Raw genomic sequence first — 25,691 nt, 5'->3', positions numbered from 1 at the left:
CTTTTTGAATAATGCTGCGGTGAATATTTGTCTACAGGTTTTTGTATAAACACTTTTCTATTTCTCTTGGCTGTATTCCCAGGGATGGAATTGCTGGATTATATGGTAACTCTTTTTTTTTTTTTTTTTTTTTGAGTTGGAGTCTTGCTCTTGTCGCCAGGCTGGAGTGCAGTGGTGAGATCTCAGCTTACTGCAACCTCCATCTCCCGGGTTCAAGCAATTCCCCTGCCTCAGCCTCCTGAGTAGCTGGGACTACAGGCGCGCACCACCACATCTGGCTAATTTTTTGTATTTTAGTAGAGACAGGGTTTCACCATGTTGGCCAGAGTGGTCTTGATCTCCTGACCTCGTGATCTGCCCGCCTCAGCCTCCCAAAGTGCTAGGATTACAGGCGTGAGCCACTGCTCCCAGCCTACAGTAACATTTTCTGGAACTGCTAAACTATTTTCCCAAGTGGCTACATCATTTTAGATTTCCACCAGCAATATACGAGGGTTCCAGTTTTTCCACAAACTCACCCAAACTTGTTCTTGTCCTTTTTTTTTTTTTTTCCATTATGGCCATTGTAGTGGGTGTAAACTAGTGTCTCATTGTGGTTTGGATTTGCAGTTCCCTGATGGTTAATGATATTGAGCATCTTTTCATGTATTTATTGGCTGTTTGTATTCTTTTATCTATTTACATCCTTTGCCCATTTTTTAGTTGGTTGTCTTTTAATCATTGAGGTATAGGAGTACTTTATGTATTCTAGATATGTCTCTTACCAGATTTGCAAAAATTTTCTCGCACTCTGAGCTGTCTTTTCACTTTACTGATAGCATTGAACCATGCCCAGCTAATTAAACCATGCCCACCACTGTGCCCAGCTAATTAAAAACAAAAGTTTTTAATTTTGGTTTTCATTCCTTTTTTAAAAAAATGTCAATTATGATGGGTCCGTAATCAGTGTAGATATTCACAGGGTACACGTGATGTTTTGATGCAGGCGTACAGCACGTAATAACCTCATCGGGGTCATTGGGATATCTGTCACTTCAAGCATTTATCTTTTTTTAAAACCAATTCTGTTCTTTGTTACTATAAAATATATAAGAAATTATTGCGAATTTTGGTCACCCTGTTGTGCTATCAAATACTAGATCTTACTCATCCCTTCTAACTATATTTTTGTACCCATTAACCATCCCCACTTCCTCCCTCCCTGCTGCTGCCCTTCCCACCTTCTGGTAACCACCATTCTTCTCTGTCTTCATGAGTTCAGTTGTTTTCATTGTTAGCCACCACACATGAGTGAGAACATGTGAAATGTATTTTTCTGTGCCTGGCTTATTTCACTTAACATAATGTCCTCCAGTTCTATCCATGTTGCAAATGATAGGATTTCATTCTTTCTTATGGCTGAATAATATTGCATCATGTATCTGTATCACATTTTCTTTATCATTCACCTGGTGGTGGACACTTAGGTTGATTCCAAATCTTGGCTGTTGTGAATAGTGCTGTAATAAACATGGGAGTGCAGATAGCTCTTCGTATACTAATCTCCTTTCTTTTGGGTACATACCTAGCAGTGGATGTGGATCATATGGTATTTCTGTTTTCAGTCTTTTGAGGACCCTCTGTATGTTCTCTATTGTGGTTGTGCTAACTTACATTCCCACCAGCAGTGCACGAGGGTTCCCTCTTCTCCATATCCTCACTAGCCTGTCTTTTGGATGAAAGCCATTTTAACTGGGTAGGATGATTTCTCATTATAGTTCTGATTTGTGTTTCTGTGACAATTAATGATGTTGAACATTTTTTTATTTGCCTGTTGGGCCATTTATGTGTCTTCTTTTGAGAAATGTCTGTTCAGATCTGTTGCCCATTTTCAAATGAGATTATTTGACTTTTTTCTATAGAGTTGTTTGAGCTTCTTGTATATTCTGATTATTAATCCCTTGTCAGATGTGTATGTAGTTGGCCAGTATTTCCTCCCATTCTGTGGGTTGTGTCTTTGTTAATTGTTTTTCTTTGCTGTGCAGAAGCTTTTTAACTTGATGTGATCCCATTTATACATTTTTGTTTTGGTTGCCTGTGCTTTTGAGGTATTGCTCAAGAAATCTTTGCCCAAACCAATGTCCTGGAGAGTTTCCCTAATGTTTTCTTGTAGTAGTTTCATAGTGTGATGTCTTAGATTTAAGTCTTTAATCCGTTTTGATTGCATAGTGAGAGCTAGGTGGTCTAGTTACATTCTTCTGCATAAAGATATCCAGTTTTCCCAGCACAAGTTTTAATAAAAGTCCCAATTTACCTATTTTTCTTTTATTGCTTGTTCTTTTGATGTCACATCTGAAAAACCTTTGCCTAATCCAAAGCCACAAAATTCAAGCCTGTGTTTTCTTCTAAGAGTTTTATACATTTAGTTCTTATATTTAGGTTTCAGATTCATTTGGGTTAATTTTTTTTTCTTTTCTTTTCTTTTTTTTTTTTTTTTGCGATGGAGTCTCATTCTGTCACCCAGGCTGGAGTGCAGTGGTATGATTTTAACTCACTGCAACCTCTGCCTCCCGAATTCAGGCGATTCTCCTGCGTCAGCCTTGCGAGTAGCTGGGACTACAGGCACCCACCACTACGCCCAGCTAATTTTTTTTTTTTTTTTTTTGTATTTTTAGTAGACATGGGGTTTCACGGTATTAGCCAGGATGGTCTTGATCTCCTGACCTCGTGATTCATCCGCCTTGGCCTCCCATAGGCATAAGCCACCACGCCCAGCCACTCGAATTAATTTTTGTACATGGTGTGAGGTAGACACCAAACTTTATTCTTTTTTATGTAAATATCCAGTTGGCCTAGAAACATTTATTGAAAAACCATCTCTCAGCTGTCTTGGAAGCCCACAGACTTGAATGATGTGACTTGACTTCTCAAGCTTCATCTCCTGCAGCTGCTGCTTCTCCTCCTGTGCCTCTTCACGAGTCATACCACTCTGCTTTGCAGTTCCTTGAACATACAGTGTTCTTTCATGCCTCACCAACTTTCTACATACTCTCCTTTGCCAAGAAACCCTGGCATCTCTCCCTTTCTCTGTCTTGAATCTGGAAGATTCCCCTAAAGTGCCTGATGTTTTACCTGAAACTGTTTCCTGTACCCTCCCCTTTCTATTCCTAGGCAGAAGCAGTACCTTTCTTCTTGGTTGTATTGGTGACATTTGCCTGTGCTTGCCATAGCATCATCATTCTTAGGTGACTGTTTCTGTGGTAGCTTTTATCTCAGAGCCTTAGCACTTAACCGTTATGCCGGCCATGCAGTAGATGTTTGTTGAATGAAGTGACAGACTTTAAACATTGTCATGTATTCTTAATAAAGCTCATTTTTAGTCCATGTGTATATTCTGAGAATATGCCCTCCTAATTTTTTGGTGATGAAATTGCCTTTTATAAAGGGATATAGGCCGGGCGCAGTGGCTCACGCCTGTAATCCCAGCACTTTGGGAGACCGAGGTGGGCGGATCACGAAGTCAGGAGATCGAGACCATCCTGGCGAACACGGTGAAACCCCGTCTCTACTAAAAAAAAAATACAAAAAAATTAGCCCGGCGTGGTGGCGGGCGCCTGTAGTCCCAGCTTCTAGGGAGGCTGAGGTAGGAGAATGGCGTGAACCCAGGAGGCGGCGGAGCTTGCAGTGAGCGGAGATCACGCCACTGCACTCCAGCCTGGGTGACAGAGCGAGACTCTGTCTTAAAAAAAAAAAAAATATATATATATATATATATATATATAAAGGGATATAATAGGTGGTGCATTTTAAAAATATGATCACCCTATGATACTTCCTTGTTTTACGTTTTTTAAATTTTCTTGGTCCATGAAATGTAAAAGTACAGGAACCACTGAACTACAGAAGTAATCTTTTTTAAATGGTATGGCATTTACTAAGTAGTCACTAACACCTAACAGATGATACTTAGTGTGTGTGCTGTGCGGCCATCACTGCTCTTAGTCACTCACTCTACTTCCTTCCTGAATTGTGTTGTTTCTGGCCCCATGGGTGAGCAGTCTGAGGGAATGGCTCCCATGTCTTCATCTACGGTCAGTTCTGTAACGAAAACTTCTGGGCAGCCGCAAGTGTGTGTGAGCCAGACCACCGTGGGAACCTGCAAGGCTGCCACCCCCACCGTCGTCAGCGCCACGTCCCTCGTGCCCACACCAAACCCCATCTCTGGGAAAGCCACAGTATCAGGTGAGTTTCATTGTGATATTATTTCTCTCTCTTTTCTCTCATAGGGCTAGAATATTTTTGGAGGATCTTGTTTGTTTGTTTGTTTGTTTGAGATAGTGTCTCACTCTGTTGCCAAAGCTAGAGTGCAATATCACAGTTTCTTGACTCACTGCAACCTCTGCCTTCCAGGCTCAAGCCATCCTCCCACCTGAGCCTCTTAAGTGTCTGGGACCACAGGCACACATCACACCCAGCTAATTTTTTGTGTTTTTGGTAGAGATGGGGTTTCACCATGTTGTCCGGGCTGGTCTCGAACTCCTGAGCTCAGGTGATCCACCTGCCTTGGCCTCCCAAAGTGCTGGGACTATAGGTGTGAGCCACTGTGCCCAGCTATTTTTTGGAGGGTCTTAAGCCATATTTTGTATAATAAATTGTTAAAAGTAATTAATCCAGCAGCATTTTTTGAACAGCTACTTTTTAGATAAATTATTTTTGTTTAAAAATCTACATATCAGATTTTGTCTGAGACTCTCAATTATCATTTGAAAGTTACTATTTGAATTTTTGAATGATATAATAAAACCTTAGCCACACAGAACCCTACTGGGTATTTTAGCTTTTTTTATAATGTAATTTTGCAGAGAGGCAAGAGTTTGCTTTCTTTAAAGTACTAATTTCTTATTTCCTATAATCAGTGTTGAATAGAATTCACTATAAAATGTATAGCTTTCTTTGCTTTCATAAACAAAGTATATAAAATATATCTTAGCCTTGGTGACTCCAAGTCATAATTTTTAACATTAGTTATTATGTTGGCTAGTGTTAGAATGGTAGGCTGGAGATCCGGTAAGAGCTATGGTGTCTTTGTGCCTGCACTAGAGGGCCTCAGAAAAGTGTACCTTTTGCTTCTGAGTAACAGAGAGCACGCGTCCTGAGACCAGATGGGCTAGTGGAAGTGATTTGCTTCAGTTTCTCAGCTGTAAATGAGATTGATAATAATACCTACTTCATGAGGTCGAGAGGTTTAAATGGGTTACTAATATATAATATATCTGTGCTTAGAATACTGTCTGGTGTGTAGTGGCCATTACATAAACAATTGCCTCTGCCATTATCGTGTCATCATTTTTGTTGTTAGTCCATAATCCTTTATCTGCAATTCTAAAATCCCAAAAGCTGTGAAAACCAAATATTTTATTTTTTAAAATTTTACTTTAAGTTCTGGGATGCATGTGCAGAACGTCCAGGTTTGTTACGTAAGTGTACATGTGCCATGGTGGTTTGCTGCACCTGTCAACCCATCATGTAGGTTTTAAGCCCTGCATACGTTAGATATTTGTCCTAATGCTCTCCCTCCCCTTGCCCCGCACCCCCCGACAGGCCCCGGTATGTGATGTTCCCCTCCCTGTGTCCAGCTGTTCTTACTGTTCAGTTCCCACTTACGAGTGAGAACATGTGGTATTTGGGTTTCTGTTCCTGTGTTAGTTTGCTAATGAGAATGATGGTTTCCAGCTTCATCCATATCCCTGCAAAGGACATGAACTCATTCTTTTTTATGGCTGCAAGATTATATTGTATTGTATTATATTATTATTATTATTATTATTATTATTATTATTTTGATGGAGTCTTGCTCTGTCGCCCAGGCTGGAGTACAGTGGCATGATCTCGGGTCACTGCAGTCTCTGCCTCCCGGATTCAAGCAATTCTCCTGCGTCAGCTTCTCGAGTAGCTGGGATTAAAGGCACCTGCCATCATGCCTGGCTAATTTTTGTAGAGACAGGGTTTTACCAGGTTGGCCAGGCTGGTCTTGAACTCCTGACCTCAGGTGATCCACCTGCCTCGGCCTCCCAAAGTGCTGGGATTACAGGCATGAGCCACCATGCCTGGCCAGAGATTTTATTTTTTATAACTAATTTTGGGGCACAATTGGACCTCCATTGACAGCATGTTTATATTATTTAATGTGAATATTTGTGTGTTTTGCCATAGAATATTGATGTGTTTGATTACATCATACTGTCTCAGCTGCCAGAAAGCTGATAATATATACAGCTTTGCTTCTCAAACTTGAATGATCAGTTTTGTTTTTGTTTTTCTACGATCTGGTACAGATAGATACTTCTGTAAAATATAATTAAAATGTCGCAGCACTATCAAACTGTTAAAGTTTCTACTCTATTATCTTGTTGCAGATTGATACCAGCCAGCATACGGCTGGCACTGGTCTACTGGAAAAACTGAATATCACCGAGATACACACACACGCACGCATGCACACACGCGTGCAGACACACCCCTTACTGCCTTTGGATAAGAGGCTGTGGATGTTGTTGTTGTCATTACTGTTATTACTTCATTCATATGTGGCTTCACACCAAGCCCCTCGTGTCTTGTTTTTTGGACAGAGAACAAAAAATTAAGGCTGATTATATTTTTCTCTTGATTTCTACCTCCCTGTTAAAATTGACCAACTTCTAGTATAGGGAGTGCTTGTTCTCTACTAACTGAATGTTTTATTTGAGGCCCTGTGTTGGACACTGGAGTAGAAATTGTAGAAATAAAAGGAATTATTATAATAATGAATGCCCTTCCCTTGTCTCTTTTCTGATCATGTTTTTGGCATGTAGTAGATGAAGTCTCCCTGCTGTAAGTTCTAGTTTCCTAAGATGCTGCTGCTGCTGGAACTTTCTGTATCACATTTTCTTTCTTTCTTTTTTTGAGACGGAATTTTGTTCTTGTCGCCCAGGCTGGAATGCAGTGGAACAATCTTGGCTCACTGCAACCTCTGCCTTCTGAGTTCCAGCGATTCTCCTGTGTCAGCCACTGCACCCAGCCCACATTTTCATAAAAGGATCAAACTGTTTCCTACTTATAACTAGCAGTTTTTCAATTTTTTGTGTGCATCATAAACTGCGTTAAACAAGGTCTTGTTGGGACAGAAGCTGCATGAGCAAGGGAGAGAGCACGAGAAGATTCCGTCAGAGCACACAGGGCCTGTGTGGGGTGTTGGAACTTTGACTCTGGGGGAAGCCACTGAAGGGTTTTAAGCTAAGGTGGAATATGATCTGCCTTACCTTTTAACAGGATCATTGGTGTAGTATTGACAGTAAACTGTGGGGCACGAGGTGGAAGCAGGGAATGGACCAGGAAGTAGATACTAAGAAGGAAAATTTAGTGATGTATTAGGGAGCTCTGGCCAGACAAGGATCTTTCCCAGAAGTGAAGGGCATGAACTGCGAGTTTCAAAAGGCACAGGGTAAAGAAATTGAAAATTTCAGAAATTACATTATCATTGAGCTTCTCAGTGGCAGTGCTAGAAGCTAACATACTACTGCTTTTCAAAATGCAAGAACGTTACTTTCAGTCTAGAATTCTCTAGTTAAGGAGATCATTACAGAGTGAGGGTAAAACTATTTCTGACAGGCAAAGTTTGAAATGTATTTCCTGTGTACCCTCTCCAAAGATATTCCTGAAATATGGGATGGGGTTAGTCCCAGTCAGCTGTTGTAAGGTGAAAATTTTTTTTTTTTTTTTTTTTTGAGACGGAGTCGCACTCTGTCACCCAGGCTGGAGTGCAGTAGTGCGATCTTGGCTTACTGTAAGCTCCGCCTCCCGGGTTCACACCTTTCTCCTGCCTCAGCCTCCCAAGTAGCTGGGACTACAGGCACCTGCCACCATGCCCAGCTAATTTTTTGTAGTTATAGTAGAGACAGGGTTCCACAGTGTTAGCCAGAATGGTCTTCATCTCCTGACCTCGTGATCTGCCTACCTTGGCCTCCGAAAGTGCTGGGATTACAGGCGTGAGCCACCACACCTGGCTGTAAGGTGAAAATATTCTAAATGGAAAAAAATGCATGACTGGCCGGGGACTGTGGCTCACTGCCACTGCCCAGCATCACAAGAGAGGTACAGTTTCTACTGAGTGCCTGTGACTTTCATACCATGCCAAAGTAAAAAACTCCAATCAACCATTGTAAGAGAATATCTGTATAGGGAAGAAAGGGTATATAAGTGCCTTAAAGGGGGAACTTTTTATACCTTTTCTGGGCCCCATCTAGGGACTAGATTTGACTTTGACTCTAGGGGAAGCCACTGAAGACCCCATCTAGGGGCCAAGTGCTGTGGCTTACGACTGTAATCTCAGCAGTTTGGGAGGCCAAGGCAAGCAGCTCGCTTGAGACTGGGAGTTTGAGACCTGGGCAATGCTGCAAGACCCCATCTCTTAAAAAAAAAATTAGCTGGGTGTGGTAGTTGTGCCGGTAGTCCCAGCTACTCGGGAGGCTGAGGTGGGAGGATCACTTGACCCTAGGAGGTCGAGGTTGCAGTGAGCCATGATTGCTCGCATCACTGCACTCCAGCCTGGGTGACAGCAAGACACTGTCTCAACAAACAAACAAAACAAAGCAAAACAAAAAAAACAAAACCAACTACCCTAATAGTAAATCAGTAGATAAAATTAAAAATTGATGAATCAAGGCCTATAATGAATACATTCCTTTTAAAATTATTTTTATTTTATTGTTAGAGCAGGGTCTTGCTCTGTTATCCAGGCTGGAGTGCAGGGGTGTGATCATAGCTCATTGTAGCCTCTGAACTCCTGGGTTCAGGCTGTCCTCCCACCTCAGCCTCCCAAGTGGCTGGCATTACAGGGCATGCCACTACACGGGACTAATTTTGTTTGTTTTTTTTTAGAGACGGGGTCTTGCTTTGTTGCCTAGGCTGGTCTCAAACTCCTGGCCTCAACCAGTCCTCCCTTCTTGGCCTCCCAAAGTGCTGGGGTTACAGGTATAAGCCGCTGCACCTGGCCCTACACATTCTTTTACATACACTGAGATAAATATTAATAAAAAGAACCAAAAGGGATTAAAGTAGATACCAGCAGGGAACTAGATGAAAATAGGGAGGTGGAATGGGGGTTGGCTATGTTTATATAAGCCTTTTAGTACTTTTTAACTTGTCAGCTGGTCAGCATGCATAAAAATACGGAAACTTCAGATCGTTGTTAAACTCCTCAACATCATGTCTCAGGAAGTATTACTACCTGACTGATTTAACACTCTTCTATTCCAAAGAAAGATTTTGTTTATTTAAGGCCTTGTTCTAGAAAGTATTTAAGATTATTCCTTTCCTTAGCTCAGCCCAGCTGCTTTCCGGTGCCTTAAAGTATCTTTAGCTCCTGATGCTGGGCTTTTTTTTTTTTTTTCCGCGACAGAGTTTCTGCTCTTATTGCCCAGGCTGGAGTGCAGTGGCGTGATCTCGGCTTACTGAAACCTCCACCTCCCGAGTTCAAGTGGTTTTCCTGGTTCAGCCTCCCAAGTAGCTTGTTTTACAGGCGCCTGCCATCATGCCCGGCTATTTTTTTTGTGTTTTTGGTAGAGACAGGGTTTCACCATGTTGGCCAGGCTGGTCTTGAACTCCTGACCTCAGGTGGTCCAGCTGCCTTGCCCTCCCAAGGTGCTGGGATTACAGGCGTGAGCCACCATGCCTGACCACTGTTTTTAAGTATTTCTTAAAACGTGTTTGTATTGTTTGTGCTTTGTATACTCCTTCACAGTAAAGGCCCTTTGTGATTTTTTAAGTGGCCCTCTGAATGCCTAGAACAGTTTTACATGGAAATGGGAATATGGAAATCACCTTTAAAATAAAATGAGAGAAAGTGATCCTTTCTAAAACGATAGAGAACATCTGATGTTTGAAAAACAAGGGCTGCACAGAGCTAGGAAATGATGAGGTGTGGTGTGTAGACAGATGGACATACTAGATACGTAGGGACAGTGGGAAGGAGATGCGCATACATTGGGACCAGATTAAAATGGACCTTGAGTGCTTGAAGCTAATTTTGGAAATATGTTTTAGGCAGTCAGGAGCCAGCATAGGTTTTTAAGTAGGATAATGACAATGTTTGACATCAAAACACAGAATTTTATATCTAGAACTGTGTACAAAATCCAAAGTTTTGTACACATCAGAGCTATGTGCAAAACAAATTGTCATAGAAAACAAACATGGAAGAGTACTATCTGAAAACATTAGTATTGATTATCTCTGTGGTAGGATTTTGGGTGACTTTTTATCCTTTTTACTAGCAAAAATATGTTACTTCATGATTGTGGTACAAGGATACTTTCAATCATTATGGCCAGGCACAGTGGTTCACATCTCTAATCCCATTGCTGGCCAGGCGCGGTGGCTCATACCTGTAATCCCAGCTGAGAGGCTGAGGTGAGGGGATCACTTGAGGTTAGGAGTTCGAGACCAGCCTGGCCAACATGGTGAAACCCCGTCTCTACTAAAAATACAAAAATTAGCTGGGCGTGGTGGCACGTGCCTGTAGTCCCAGCTACTCAGGAGGCCTAGGCAGGAGAATCGAATGAACCTTGGAGATGGAGGTTGCAGTGAGCCAAGATGGTGCCGTTGTACTCCAGCCTGGGTGACAGAGCGAGATCCGACTCAAAAAAAAAAAAAAAAAAAAATCCCAGTGCTTTGGGAAGCCGTGGTGGGAGAATCACCTGAGGCCAGGAGTTTCAAGACCAGCCTGGGCAACAAAGCAAGACCCCATCTCTACAGAAACAAATTAAAAATTAGCTGTGTGTCATGGCATGCCTGTAGTCCCAGCCACTCTGGAAGCTGAGACAGGAGGATCGCTTGAGCCCAGGAGTCAAGGTTACAATGAGCTATGATCGTACCACTGCACTTTTCAACCTGGGTGACAGCCTGTCTCTAAAAATAAAAATAAATAGGGGCTGGGCACGGTGGCTCACGTCTGTAATCCTAGCACTTTGGGAGGCCGAGGCAGGAAAATCGCTTGAATCTGGGAGGCTGAGGTTGCAGTAAGCCAAGATCGTGTCAGCCTGGGCGACACAGCGAGACTCCATCTCAAAAAGTAAATAAATAAACAATTATTGTCATGCCGATGTTTTATTGTGCCACAGCATCTGTTGCCTCCTGCTTCTCACTCTTTTGTTTACTGGAAGGTAACTTCCTCCATGACAAAATATGGGTGGCACAGAGGATAAGGGACTTTCCCGAAGCACCTGACTTTCAACGTGGCCTTGTCTTCCAATTTGTTCTAGGACTGTTAAAGATTCACTCCAGCCAAGCCAGTCCCCAGCAGGCAGTCCTGACGATTCCCAGCCAGCTCAAACCACTCAGCGTAAACACGTCTGGAGGAGTGCAGACGATCCTGATGCCTGTGAATAAAGGTGAGTGCCTTGCCCACGGGCCTCTGTGCTGTGGCCGCTTCCACGTATCTCAGCATTTACCAGGTGGTGACTGCTCTGCCCATGCACAGCCACCCTTCAGCTATCACGGTACTCCCTGCACCTTGAATGCTAGGGCTCCAACACCAGGACTCAAAACCCAAATGTTTGTTGGCTTCTAAATAGCTGCCCTTATCTAAAGTTGAGTTGAAGGGGGAATATTTTAAGTGTTTATAAGAATTTACATTAATTGGATTGTTGTTTTCCTTTCCTTTTTTTTTTTTGAAACAGAGTTTTGCTCTGTCGCCAAGGGTGGAGTGCAGTGGCAAGATCTCGGCTCACTACAACCTCCGCCTCCTGGGTTCAAGCAGTTCTCATGCCTCAGTCTCCTGAGTAGCTGGCTAATTTTTGTATTTTTTAGTAAAGGCGGGGTTTTACCATGTTGCCCAGTCTGGTCTTGAACTCCTGACCTCAGAAGATCCACCTGCCTTGGCCCCCCAAAGTACTGGGTTTACAGGCGTGAGCCACCGTGCCCGGCCTGGCTTGTTACTTTCTTAGTTTAGTGACAGGCTCCTGTTTCTACAGTTGAAGATATACCTCAGTTACCTCATACCTAATAATCGCCCACTAGTAAAAAGGGACTTTGCAGTTCCTGTTGTCCTCAAGTTGTCTGTGTGCTGTTTGTCTCATGTGGGGTTATCACCTGGGAGTTAGATCACCTTCATTAAAAATAATCTCTGTATTTGTTATATCCCTCCCTCCTTTTCTCCCTTTAGTGGTTCAGTCATTTTCTACCAGCAAGCCACCTGCCATTCTGCCTGTAGCTGCCCCAACTCCAGTTGTCCCCAGCTCTGCTCCAGCAGCTGTTGCAAAAGGTACATAGGATCTCACAGAGTTCTTGTCCAACAGTTTTGTTGTTTATCTTTTTTGTTGTCGTTCACGTTCTCTTCTGATGTCCAGAAGTTTTATGCAGGCCATTACCATAATCTGAATCTTTTGAATTTTCAGCATTTGCAAATCAACCACTTGGCAAATGTGTCCTAAATACTCATGTGGTAGACTTAACATTGAGAGAAACACAGAGACGTATAAAGGATCATTTCTGCCCTTTAATCAATTTATAATAAGGTTGAAAAGAATTGCTGTAGACAGCAAGCAATCATTGATAAACACAAGACATGTGGCCAGGGAAATGATTGCTGAAATATTGCAGTTTGGGATGTCTGATCAGGGTTGGCAGGGGGTGTGGAGAAGGGCAAGACTTTGTATTGACCATGGATTATAACCTGGACTTTAAAAGAGTAGAGGTTTTTTAGCTGTGGGGAGTCAAGGGGTATGCCAGATTAAGGGCACAGGAGAGACAAAGACTCAGCTTCCCCTTTGGAGAAGTGGCAAGTTAGAGGGACTCATTTGGGGATATAGTTGTGGTAAAGGAGGTTTAGGTAGGGGCCAGACTTTGGCGAGCTGGCAGTGGGAGACATTTCTGCCCACAAGAGTAGATCGGGATAGCACGGTGGATTAGAGCAACACGCTGACATTGATAACATCAGTGTCCAAGCACAGGCGATCTGATTTTTGCTTTCTGCCTTGTGTCTCAAAACGCTAAGATAATGCTGAAAGTTGATAAACTAGCTGGAGAGATGATATTGGAAAGGTCACAATATTAGAACTTAGAACAAACCAGCATTGTACTTCAATGTAGCATTGTTAAATCACATGTGTGGGGAGGGGGTGAGGGATCTTACACAGCAGTATGGGTGGCCCTTTAAGAAATATCTGAGGAGCCATTTTATTGCCCCCACCCTGTCATGAGGCTGGCGTTGTCCCCCCTGAGACCCAGGCTAACAGTTCTTCCCTTGTCTGATGACCCTGGGATGATAGGAGCCATCTCAGTCCCCTGGCTGTGTCCCCACAACAGCTGGAGTGGCAGTTTCCTTGCTGAGCTTCACTGCAGGAGCTTTGTTTGTGCCTGCACATGTCCTTCCATTGCTAACCCCTAACAGCTGCCTCTTTGTTGCTCTTGCCTTGTAGTGAAGACTGAACCAGAAACACCTGGGCCGAGCTGCCTCTCTCAGGAGGGTCAGACAGCAGTGAAAACAGAAGAAAGTTCTGAGCTGGGAAACTATGCCATTAAGTAATTCTTCCAATCTTTCCTAAAGGAATTCCACTTTGGGTGTTTGTCACACCTGTGACAGCTGAGTATGTGCAGAGTTGTGTGTGTAGCTCTAAGCCCTTGACGGGAGGAACTGTCTGTGCCTGTGTAGTGGACAAGTGATGCACAGCTGAGGGTCATCGTTTTATACAGTGATGTGACTGGAGGTGGCACTTGATTTGTAGCCTTAGAAGCCTCAGATGGGATTAGACCTCCCTTCAGTTGAGGTTGCCAACGTGGGCTTTCTCTGCTGAGCCCTTGGGCACAAAATTTCTCCTGTTGCCATCACTCAGGTGTATACGTGCCTTGTGACTGGGTGTCCACACGCCTGCCTAATCTTAGCTGCCTCTTCATGGGCTATACACACTCTTTGCTTCTTCTAAAATGCTTTCTGAGGTTTAGTAATTTCTAAATCAGGAAGCCACTTCTGACCAGCTACTTTTAAGTATCTCAGACTGCTGGGGACAATAGAAACTTAGCCCTTTAATATGGTAGATGGAGGCGTGAACTGTAATAACCCTAAGATGGGCATACAGAATTTTTCTCCCCTAGTAGCAGTCACATTGCAAAAAGATTATATTGCTATTTAATTTTAAGGTGTAGATTAACTGTCTGTAATATGCGCATAATCTTCCATTCCTGGGATCTTATTTAGTCTTGACATTTTCTTTTTAAGCATAGAACACCTTTCCTTTACAAAGAAGGTAATCTATGGAAGGAAAGACATGTTAATATGATGTTTTTACATTATAATTCCCTCAGAATGGAATATATCTATTAAGTATATGGCATATATATGGCTACAGAAACTGCTACATGTATTTAATTTATTGCCTTATTTTTTTTTTATCCCTCTCAGGATAGACCATTTAGAGACTATCCAGCAACTGTTAACAGCAGTAGTAAAGAAGATTCCATTAATCACTGCAAAAAGTAAGACAATTACACTGAATATAGGGGTGCATTTTTTAAAGCTGTGAATTTAAGGTATTGAGTCAACTGAAATCACTTGGGTTTGTAAATTAATATTGATAATGGCAGTTACCTTATAAGGTTTCAGCTAGAGATACAGCTCATTTGCAAGCGTTTTAGAATTCATATGCAGTTAGTTTTTTATTCTTTTTACTGTGTTGTTCTTTAGAAGGAATGTTTTACATTTTTCATATGTAAATCATAAATTGTTTTGTATGCAGTTAAAACTATTAGCATTTGGCGTTTATGAGTGAGGAAAGCATTTAGTGTTTGCCTGCAGTGTACCAGGTCCTGTGCAGGCTGGGTACGTTCACTGTCTCATATAATCCCAGCCTCCTGTGTGGTAGCTGGTGTCATCTCCATTTACAGATGAGGAAACTGAGGATAAACAGGGTTGAATAACTTGCTTGAGATCACAGAGCCATGGGTGGTGAAACAGGATACAAACCTGGTTCTGTTTGACTCTAAGACCATTCATCTTTCCTCTGAAACTCAGTAATTGCACACTGTAGAAATGCACAGTTTTTAAGACCTCCCAAAGTGGTGTGCTGTGTCACTCCCATCGTTAACTAGATTGAGTAAATTGCTGCTTAGCCCCAGTTGTTTTGACAGAATCAATAGCCCTTGCTGAGGGGCCAGCAGCCTGCGGACACAGGAGCATGCTCATGGGCAAGACCACTATGCACACTCAGAGGAAAGCCAGGGGCAGCCTCCACGCCACTCAGATTTATAGGGCTCTGAACACATACGCCAGGTACAGACCACCTACTTATTTTTTCCAACTGTAATAGCAAAGCAGTAGTCTCTCTTTCTAAGGTAAAGTTTGGGGGATCATTTTGATGTATCTCAGAATAAACTTTGATGACAGTTTCCCAGCCTGACAGAAGAAATTCAGACAAAAAAATCTCTCTCATATATACGTGTTTGTGTGTGTGTATATACACACACACATATATATGTATATACACACACACACATACATACATACACACACACAGTTTTCTCTCTCCTTAAAAATACAGAATACAAGAGCCGGAAGGTAGTTCAGATATTATCTTCCCAGCTTTCTCAATTTATAGATAAGAAAACCAAGCTGGTTGCAGTGGCTCATGCCTGTAATCCCAGCACTTTGGGAGGTTGAGGTGGGCAGATCACCTGAGGTCAGGACTTTGAGACCTGCCTGGTCAACATGGTGAAACCCCATCTCTACTAAAAATGCAAAAATTAGCCAGGCATGGTCGTGCATGCCTGTAGTCCCAGCTACTCGGGAGGCTGAGGCATGAGAATCGCTTGAAACCGGGAGGCAGAGGTTGCAGTGAGCTGAGATCGCGCCACTGCACTCCAGCGTGGGCAACAAAGTGAGACACCATCTACCATGGCCACCTTGTGAGTTAATGGCAGGTCCAGGGCTCCTAGTGGAGCGCCAGTCCCACAGACTTTAATAGCCTGTGGCAGTGATTACCTTCTCCACCAAAGAAGCCAAGTTCCCAAGAAGGTGTGTTGCTTTGAGTACACACGACAGGACGCCTTCTCTTCTGAGGAGATGCCCTCCTGTGTTAGGCTGCATCTTGCCCAGTAAGGAACATTATTTATGTTAATAATAATGGATAATAAAATAAATAATAATAATAAAATAAAGGAACTTTATTTATGCAATAAAGAGGTCTGAAGAAGTGACTGGCTTGCCTCCAGCAAATGATATGTGATTGGAATCGTAAGAGCTTTATTCAGGATTTGCTGGGTATGTGCATTCTAGGTGAAGATGCCAGCTGCTTTTCTGCAAAGTCTGTGGAGCAGTACTATGGCTGGAACATTGGAAAAAGGAGAGCCGCTGAGGTAACCCACGTCTGCCTGTTCATTCTGGCTGCCTGCAGAAACCTTTTCTTAGGGAACAGGGCTACAGATTACAGCATATTTTGTTGAAATATTTGATGGCAGAAGATTTTCTTCAGTTAAAAAAGTCTCATTTTTCAAAGACCTGTATCCGGCCAACTTTCAGGCCTGCCTTCTTTTCCTTCACTGGTAGAAACATCCCTCACAGTTTCTAACTTTTTTTCTGAGTTTCAGAATTTTAAATGAACTTGCGTATTGAGTCCTTACAGTGGGAAGGTGCTGTGGTCGGTTTAGGGAAAGTTGGGGTAGGAGGGGAAGTGGGAGGTCCTAGATTGAGACCAGGTGAAAATCTTTAAGGGCCAAACCTAGGAGTTGCTGTTTTAGTTATAAGCATTAGGGAGCCGGTAGAAGTTCTCCTTTTTTTAAGTGGGGAGTAACACAATCAGGTGTTTTTTCTTTAAAAAACAACAATTCTAACAGGTTAAGTTAGGATGGTGATTTATGATTGCATGATAACGTAGTTGTGTTAAGTGGAAGGATTTGATTATGGTTGCAAAAAAAAATTTTTTTAAGTGGCAAAGAGCAATGACCATGCGAAAAGTCTTACAAGAAATCCTGGAGAAGAATCCGAGATTTCACCACCTGACTCCCCTCAAAACCAAGCACATTGCTCACTGGTGCCGCTGTCATGGCTACACCCCACCAGACCCTGAGAGCCTGAGGAATGACGGGGACTCCATCGAAGATGTGCTGACCCAGATCGACAGCGAGCCCGGTAAGCCTTCAGTGGCACCGCCCAGAGCGCCTGGCAGCCTGGGGGCATTCGCTTAGAGAGAGGTGAGGATTTGGAAGAGGTGCTGTAGAGAACAAGAGCATTTCCTACCTCCTGCCATGTCCTCCCTGGGACCATGCAGTCCCCGTGGAGCTGTTGGTACCCAGGTATCTCAAGTGTTGTGCCCCAGCCACAAACGTTCCAGCCCTTGCCATGCAGCAGGCTCACACTGTTCACTCCGGAGTCCCTGCTCGGCATCATTTCTTCTTTGAAGACTCCTGATCCATCTCCTTTCCTGCAGATCGAAGCAGCTTCCCCATCTTTTGTGACCTTAAGGACCCCCCCATGCCCCAGACAAGTCTGTGCTCCTTCTGTGAAGATGAGGCCTGTGTCTCATCTGTTACTTTATCTCCAAACCGGGCTTGGAGGCCGCCACCAGTGTGGGAGGCACTTGTGAAAACTAGTAATGTTGCAGGTGAAGTGAACTGTTTTATGATTAAAAAAAAAAAAAAACAAATACAGACTACTGGGCCAGGCGCGGTGGCTCACGCCTGTAATCCCAGCACTTTGGGAGGCTGGGGCGGGCGGATCACGAGGTCAGGAGTTCAAGACCATCCTGGCTAACACAGTGAAACCCCGTCTCTACTAAAAATACGAAAAATTAGCCGGGCTTGGTGGCTGCCCGCCTGTGGTCCCAACTACTCGGGAGGCTGAGGCAGGAAAATTGCTTGAACCAGGGAGGCAGAGGTTGCAGTGAGCTGAGATTGCACCACTGTACTCCAGCCTGGGCTACAGAGCAAGACACTGTCTCAAAAAAAAAAAAACAGCAACGACAAAAACAGACCACTGCTACAGGGCCATGGGATATAGGACCAAGGGATTAAAGATATGTAGAGAGAAGCAGCATTTTGAGTTTCGCCTCCAAGAAGAAGAAGGGTTGGGCCGGGCATAGTGGCTTACGCTTGTAATCCCAGCACTTTGAGAAGTCAGGATTGCTTAAGCTTCCAGGAGTTTGAGACCAGCCAAGGCAACATAGCAGGACCTTGTCCGTACAAAAAATACAGAAATTAGCTGGGTGTGGTAACTTGCCTGTAGTCCCGGCTACTTGGGTGACTAAGATGAGAGGGATCACTTGAGCCCGGGTTGAGGCTGCCGTGAGCCATGAGCACGCCACTGCACTCCAGCCTGGGCAACAGAGCCAGACCTGTCTCAATAAAATAAAAAGAAAGGTTGTTCTCTGCCCCCAGCCCCGTTTATGTAGAAAAACAGAAGCTCTGCCTCCCTGTCCAAGGAAACCTGGAGCACAGAGGTGGGGTTCCTTTAAGACTTAGGGCCAGGCTCAGTGGCCTCCCACTTTGGGAGGCTGAAGCAGGAGGACTGTTTGAGCCCAGGAGTTCAAGACTAGCCTGGACAACACGGTGAAACTTTGTCTCTACAAAAAATGTTAAAGTTAGCTGGGCATGGTGGTGCACGCCTGTAGTCCCAGCTACTCGGGAAGCTGAGGCGGGAGGATTGTTTGAGTCCAAGAGGCTGAGGCTGCAGCGAGCTGTAATCATGCCACTGCTCTCCAGCTTGGGTGACAGCGTAAGACTGTGTCCAAAAAAAAAGGGCAAGTCCCATTTTTGCCATTAGGCTTCTTGAGAGCCTAATGCAGGGTGGCCTCTCCTCTCATCTCCTGCAGCGCTTTATACCAGCAGCATGAGGGCTTGTCTGACTTCGCTGTCCAAGCTACTCGGAGAGCAGAGACCGTATTGGTGTTCCCCGGGCTTCACTGACACTGTGTGGAAAGTACAGTACTTGCATGTACTAGGCTTCCTGTTAATCTGACTGATTACAAACAGCTCCTGACCTACAGTGGTTTGACCTGTGATTTGATTTTGTGACTTTACAGTGGTCTGAAAGCTGTAGGCATCAGCACAGGCCTTGACTACTGATGGGATTGCATCCAGATAAGGCCATTGTAAGTTGAAAATATCCTAAGTCAAAAAATGATATTTTCAACTTACAATGGGTTTTTCAGGATATAGCGCCATCCAGCATAACTTGAGGAGCAGCTGGAGCTCGTTAGAGCCCAGTCAGTAAAACCAAAGGGCAGAAGCTGGGTGCCCTTAAATCTTGTACCTGGTTGGACCTCACACACTCATCCAGAAAGTGGAAGGGCACTAGTGCCCTAAACCTGGCCTTAAGGTCGTCACACTCCTGATTAGGCTTTGTATAAATCGCCTTATTAGAAACTGGACCCATAATATACACTGAAATGTTAACAGTCCTGCTCTCTGAGCAGTGAGAATAGGGGTGATTCTTTTTATTTTCTTCAGTCTGCATTTCTAAATTTTCCAAATTTGAGATGTAGAAAAATCAGGTCAGTCCCCAGTACTCAGAGGGAGGAGGGTGGCCTGGTATTTGGTGGTAAAAGTGAGAATTCTGTACTCTTGTCTTAGATGGCAGTTGCTTTACATAGATCACACACAAGATGCCTGTCTTTGTGCCTTTCTCCCTCATGAATTACTAGTTGTCATTATTATAGATCCATAGAATGTTAGAACTGGAAAGAAGGTCAGCTCCGCTGATGCTTTTCCCCCTTCCTCAGACCATGGGTCTCTTGGAGATGGAAACTCCTCTTCTGTTGGCCCCACAGCTGTCTTAACACTGCTTGCTTTCATTTAGAGTGCCCATCGTCGTTCTCCTCTGCGGACAACCTCTGCCGCAAACTGGAGGACCTGCAGCAGTTCCAGAAAAGGGAACCCGAGAATGAGGAGGAGGTGGACATCCTCAGCCTCTCTGAGCCAGTAAAGATAAACATCAAGAAGGAGCAGGAAGAGAAACAAGAGGAAGTCAAGTTCTACCTGCCACCAACCCCAGGGTCTGAATTTATTGGGGATGTCACACAGAAGGTAGGGGTTGTGGTGTTAATAGTTCATGCAGCAGAACAGACTCAGAGCTGGACATTCAGACGTTCAGCCTCACAGACCCAGACCCAGATGTTCAGCCTCACAGACCCAGACTCAGACCCACACTCTTCTGGTGGTGTAAATGCTTGACTTCCTTCTGCCTGGTTGACCCAGGTGCGCTCTCTGGGCTCCCATCTTCCTGCATCAGAGCCCTTGGGCAGAAACGCTAATTACATGTGAAAAGGTTGCTTGTTGAATGCAGACTTGAAGCAAAGCTGGCTAGATAGAAACGGTTGATTACTCTTCATCTCATTTTTTCTCATCTGCCTCAGTAGAAGCACCTTTCCCTCATGAGGCATGTCATGTTTCTGAGTTGCGCGTCAGTGCAAAATCCTCCCCTGATGTGTTGATAGGTCCTGAGTGCCCGGCCTGTGGTGCAGATGGCATGCACCTACCTTATTATACAGGAGAGAGGTACTTATCCACCCTGCTGGAGCCTAACAGCTCTTCAGCATCTGTCAGTTGCTCAGAGCCTGAGGTGAAAGACAGTGTGCTTTCATTGGCTGCCATGAAAAATGGGCAAGATGCAGTTTCCAAGTGCAAACAGGACACTGGAGTCTTGATTCCAGACCTTCCAGAGTGGTGTTCGCTTATCAGAGCTCATGGCAGATCCCAACCAGGTTCTTCCACGAAGGAGATTTGAGAGTTAAAGTAGGATTATAGTCACATTTTAGAAATCAGCCAGAAATGTGGAAAAACAAGATAACATTTGTCTAGATGTCATATTCCATGTTCCTTTCCAGTGAATTTTGCCCAGCATGTTTGCAGAGTCCTTCTTCCAACCAGACATCTCTTTGGGTGTCAGAGAGTTATGCTTCTTTGGAGAGAGGCCGTTTTTAAAGCAGCGATACGAACAAACGGCTGTCTTCTGCTTTTCCAGATTGGGATCACCCTGCAGCCCGTGGCGCTCCACAGGAACGTGTATGCGTCCGTGGTGGAGGACATGATCCTGAAGGTGGGTGCTTCCAGGGGCCGCCAGCCAGGAAGGGTGGTTGCATCCCAGGCGGTTTGGAGTAAGGGGCAAGGACAGAAAAGGAACAAAGATAACATGCTTTAAAATTTCTCATCTTGGCCGGGCGCGGTGGCTCAAGCCTGTAATCCCAGCACTTTGGGAGGCCGAGACGGGTGGATCACGAGGTCAGGAGATCGAGACCATCCTCGCTAATACAGTGAAACCCCGTCTCTACTAAAAAATACAAAAAACTAGCCGGGCGAGGTGGCGTGCGCCTGTAATCCCAGCTACTCGGGAGGCTGAGGCAGGAGAATGGCGTGAACCCGGGAAAATGGCGTGAACCCGGGAGGCGGAGCTTGCAGTGAGCTGAGATCTGGCCACTGCACTCCAGCCCGGGCGACAGAGCGAGACTCCGTCTCAAAAAAAAAAAAATTTCTCATCTTATTTGGGCTTAAGTTCTCTCTCTTTGTTTTTTTTCTTCTGATTTTTAAGTGAACTAAGTTATGTTTCCTCTGAGTGCTCATGTCGCTCTGAAGATATTTTTCCACGTGGTTTCAGGTGCCTCCTGAGACATTCTAGGGGGCGGTGGTCAGTGCGCTCGTTGCTTTAGGAGGTGGCAGAGACAAAGCCTACGATTTTCCGTACATGTCACAACAGCAAACAGCCCAACTGTCCTGACCGTGGCAAGGGGATGAAAATGCCGCAGCCTCCTTCCCCAGCCTGATCCTAGCTCAGCAGTTCCTTTCCTCGTGGATCCTCCCGAAACAACTGCTTTCCTTAAATACAACGTCTAGGGCTGGGCGTGGTGGCTCATGCCTGTAATCTCAGCACTTTGGGAGGCCGAGGCGGGCGGATCACTTGAAATCAGGAGTTTGAGACCAACCTGGCCAACATGGTGAAACCCCATCTCTACTAAAAATAAAACATTAGCTGGACTTGGTGGTGCTCGCCTAGTAATCCAAGCTACTTGGGAGGCTGAGGCAGGAGAATCGCTTGAACCCAGGAGGCAGAGGTTGCAGTGAGCTGAGATCGTGCCACTGCATTGCAGCCTGAGGAACAGAGTGAGACTCCATCTCTCAATAAATAAATCAATCAATAGAATAATGTCTGATTAATGAAAATCACTCCAATTCATAATTTCCCAGAAACATGGCCTTTATCACTATTGTCTATCATTGAGACCTTTAATTTTTTCTTGAGGACTTTTCAATCCCTAGGTGCAGTTGTTTCAGACATTTGGGGTAAGGGATGGGGTTAGATGCGTCCCTTCTTGCCAGCAAGTAGATGGCCATTTGAAGAATAACAGCACCTTCCATTGTAGGCTACAGAACAGCTGGTGAATGATATCCTGAGACAGGCTTTGGCAGTTGGATACCAGACAGCTTCTCACAACAGGTATTACTATCTGTGCAGTCCGTGGTGTGAGGGTTGTACCTCTTTCCTGACAGTTGAATTACCCATGAAGGTGTTTTAGACTTACATCAATCCAGTAGGAGCTGGAGAGAGTGCTTAGGACACTCTTAGAGCCAGATGAACTCAAGGGTCTGCTCTGTCATTTTTAGAGAACCTCGGTTGTGAAAGCTCACTCAGCTTTGCTCAGAGGTTTATATCCTCCTCCTCATGACTTCACAGACACCTAGGACTCTGTTTTATTACAGGGTTGAATAAATATTAGCTTTGCAATTAAAGATAACAGGGTCCGTTACATGTCAGACATGAGGGCCAAGCATTGCATATATTACCTTGTTTTTCATTGCAGAACTATTATTCCCTTTTTAAAAATCAGGAAACCGGGCTTTGAAAGGTAATCTTACCCAGCTTTCCCAGAAAATACAGTGGCGACCTGGACTTCCGACTCAGGTCTCACTGGCTCTGAGGCTCCCGGGCTTGCCACTGCTCTTTGCTGACTCTCATTGTCTTCGATTGAGACACTGAGTTTTAGTCTTTTCCTAGGCCCTGAAAAAATGGTAGATAGGCCACATCTGCTTTTCTTTCAGAGGAAACGAATATTATTTTATTGCATTATGCTAAAGACTGTCACAAATTTATAAAATTGTAGCAAAGTGCCTGAGGGACATGAAGGGCCTAAATCAGAGGAATATTAGATGAAGCTTCACAGGAATATATCAGACAACATAGACGTCTTTAGAGAAAAGGAGGTGAACCAAGAGTTCCAGTCCTGCTGCCTGCTGTCCTGCTTGGACCCATAAGTGAGCCAGGAGCCTCCTGTGGCTCCTGCTCACCTCTGTGCTCCCTGTTCTGGAGGGGTAGAGTGGCTTGGGTGCTTTTGATGGAACGATTAACATCACGCCTGGCCTGGCGTGACTCCATCTCCCATCTTTCCAGGAGATGGGAAATGCAGTCCCAGAGTTTTGTGGTGCTTTGACTCAGCTTTTGGTCTGCTGAGACTCACAAATGTGTCATTCCGTTCTGCCATCCACTTTGTTTTCTTTCTCTTTTCTCAGTTCTCAGAATCTTTTTTCCTAATCATTCAACCAACTTGTTGACATCCTTCTCATGCCTATGACTAGGAAGGCAGTCCCCACCCCAGAGTGACCCTAAGCTATGTCTGTGGCTCAGGAGCCCTCTCCAGGGGGCCTCTGCCTGGGATGGTCCCTGTGGTGAGTTAAGTGAATGAATGATGAGATACGTGTGAGAGAATTTCACCTGGTAACACCCTTTGTTTTTTGGACCAGGATTCCCAAAGAAATTACAGTGAGTAACATTCACCAGGCCATTTGCAACATTCCTTTTCTGGATTTCCTCACAAACAAACACATGGGAATATTGAATGAGGACCAGTGAGCGGAGTGAGGTGCCCTGGAGAAGCAGGCTTTGAAGGCACAGCGAAGCTGTAACTGAGGACCCTGCTGCTCGGGCAGGAGGTGGTTTCCAGTGTGCCTCGGGATGTCATGGCTACCCAACCATTGCCGCTCCTGTTCCCGCGTGCCACCAGCATGCTCCACTCCAGATGAAATCCACTGGACAGGAGTTTGTTTCCTGAGTGTGGAGTGAGGCTGTCAGTGGATACGTGCTTTGTCGGTCAACGTTTCTGCAGTCTCTGTAAAGGCCCCATGAGACTTGGGCCAGGCCATGTGCCTCAGGCCCTTCTCCCTGAGTGTGCTCATGGGGACTCCTTGGGCCTGCCTCCCCAGGAGATAGAAAAGGAGTGGCAGGCTAGAGATTTGAACCATTTTGTGGGCTGAAGTTACCAGTAGCTCTAGCAGTTATCCTGAAGAAAGATTGGGCTTCAGCCTTCAGCAAGTGGTTCTCTCCCCTGCCTGGCCTTGGTGTGGAGGGGCTGTCCTCTGAGCCCAAGTGAGTCAGCTATAGGTAAGAGGCCATACCTAGAGCAAAGAACCAGGAAGGCCTGAGAGGCGGCAGACTGAGCAGAATTCCTTTTTTGAGCACAGGAGCATTACTAGAACCATTGTCAAAGCAGTGGCAAGAGACGGAGAGGTCCCAACGGGAGTCGGGAAGAGCTTTGATTATAACCAAGAAAACCCTCACTATGCTAGGAATAGACAGCGTGCACCAGCCCCGGACACTTGGCAGAAGCGGAGCAGTGTTACACATGTGTGCGAAGCAGATTGCAGGCTCCATGCCATCTGCACGGTCTGCAGGAACTGCTGCTGCCGACCCCATGCTGAGTGGCGAGTGGGGAACAGCCCCCGGCAGGCTCTTCTGGGGTGGTCTGTCCTATCCGTGGATTGTGTATCCTCTTCTCTGTTAAGGAGTTTTTCCCAAGAAGAAAAGTATTTAAAAGAAGTACCAGTGAGTGCCTTAAAGTTGGAGAAGTAACTGCCCATGCCCAGAAACAGGGATGCCAGTGCCGGGAAGCAGTGAGATTAGGCTGTGTCCACAAGCAGAGGACCCCTCGATGGGAGGGGCGGCAGGCAGGAGAAGGAAGGCAAGCGGTGGCCGGGTCCATTGGAGGCGTCCCATCTCAGACTTCCTAACACGGCCTATGTGGAAGGCAGAACAGAGAACGCATGCTCAGTCAGAAATCTGTTTCCTGTTCTGCTCAAGAAGAATCGGCAACCATTTGTCAGCCAATGTTTCTGCAGTCTTTGTAAAGGCCCCGGGCCAGGCCGTGTGCCTCAGGCCCTTCTCCCTGAGTGTGCTCAGAGTCAGTGAGTCAGAGTCAGAGAAACTTACCCAAGCAACATAATTCCTGTTTTCATGGGTCCTGTAGATGTTTGAGTCAGGAAGATAAGGCAGGGAATGACTGAATAAACTCTGCCTTTTAAGTTGAGCATCTGGGCCGGTCACGGTGGCTAATGCCTGTAATCCCAGCACTCTGGGAGGTCGAGGTGGGTGGGTCACCTGAGGTCAGGAGTTCGAGACCAGCCCGACCAACATGGTGAAACCCCATCTCTACTAATAATAAAAGTTAGCCAGGCATAGTGGTGTGTGCCTGTAATCCCAGCTACTCAGGAGGCTGAGGCAGGAGAATCACTTGAACCCAGGAGGCAGAGGTTGCAGTGAGCCAAGATTGTACCACTGTGCTCCACCCCTGGTGACAGAGTAAGACCGTCTCAAAAATTAATTCAGCATCTTGAGGGCTGCAAGTGCAGAAGGAATCTATTCTCAGTAGGGCATAGGGCATGCACTGGCTTAGCAGTTTCGTATATAAGGCTTGAATAGTCATATGTGA

General features: G+C 44.9%; 1 protein-coding gene across 6 annotated transcripts in view; it reads left to right on the top strand.

The window, feature by feature from the left end:
- The window catches only part of YEATS2 (YEATS domain containing 2), a 109,731-nt gene that overhangs the window by 83,775 nt on the left and 265 nt on the right, over positions 1-25,691 (top strand). For 5 of the 6 annotated variants that reach the window (XM_073023418.1, XM_073023414.1, XM_073023416.1 and 2 more), the window contains 11 exons: positions 4,038-4,221; positions 11,277-11,405; positions 12,179-12,277; positions 13,434-13,536; positions 14,414-14,487; positions 16,283-16,362; positions 16,933-17,134; positions 19,799-20,025; positions 20,963-21,037; positions 22,356-22,429; positions 23,731-25,671. In XM_073023418.1, coding sequence (XP_072879519.1) covers positions 4,038-4,221; positions 11,277-11,405; positions 12,179-12,277; positions 13,434-13,536; positions 14,414-14,487; positions 16,283-16,362; positions 16,933-17,134; positions 19,799-20,025; positions 20,963-21,037; positions 22,356-22,429; positions 23,731-23,839 — 1,356 coding nt within the window. In that variant the 3' untranslated portion in view covers positions 23,840-25,671. Of the gene's footprint in view, positions 1-4,037; positions 4,222-6,395; positions 10,774-11,276; positions 11,406-12,178; positions 12,278-13,433; positions 13,537-14,413; positions 14,488-16,282; positions 16,363-16,932; positions 17,135-19,798; positions 20,026-20,962; positions 21,038-22,355; positions 22,430-23,730; positions 25,672-25,691 lie in introns of those variants that run through there. The other variant, XM_037988513.2, reaches the window with a different exon arrangement.

This window comes from Chlorocebus sabaeus, chromosome 15 (genome assembly GCF_047675955.1).
Source record: "Chlorocebus sabaeus isolate Y175 chromosome 15, mChlSab1.0.hap1, whole genome shotgun sequence".
Lineage (NCBI taxonomy): Eukaryota > Metazoa > Chordata > Mammalia > Primates > Cercopithecidae > Chlorocebus > Chlorocebus sabaeus.
This window is presented reverse-complemented; position numbering and strand designations above follow the sequence as displayed.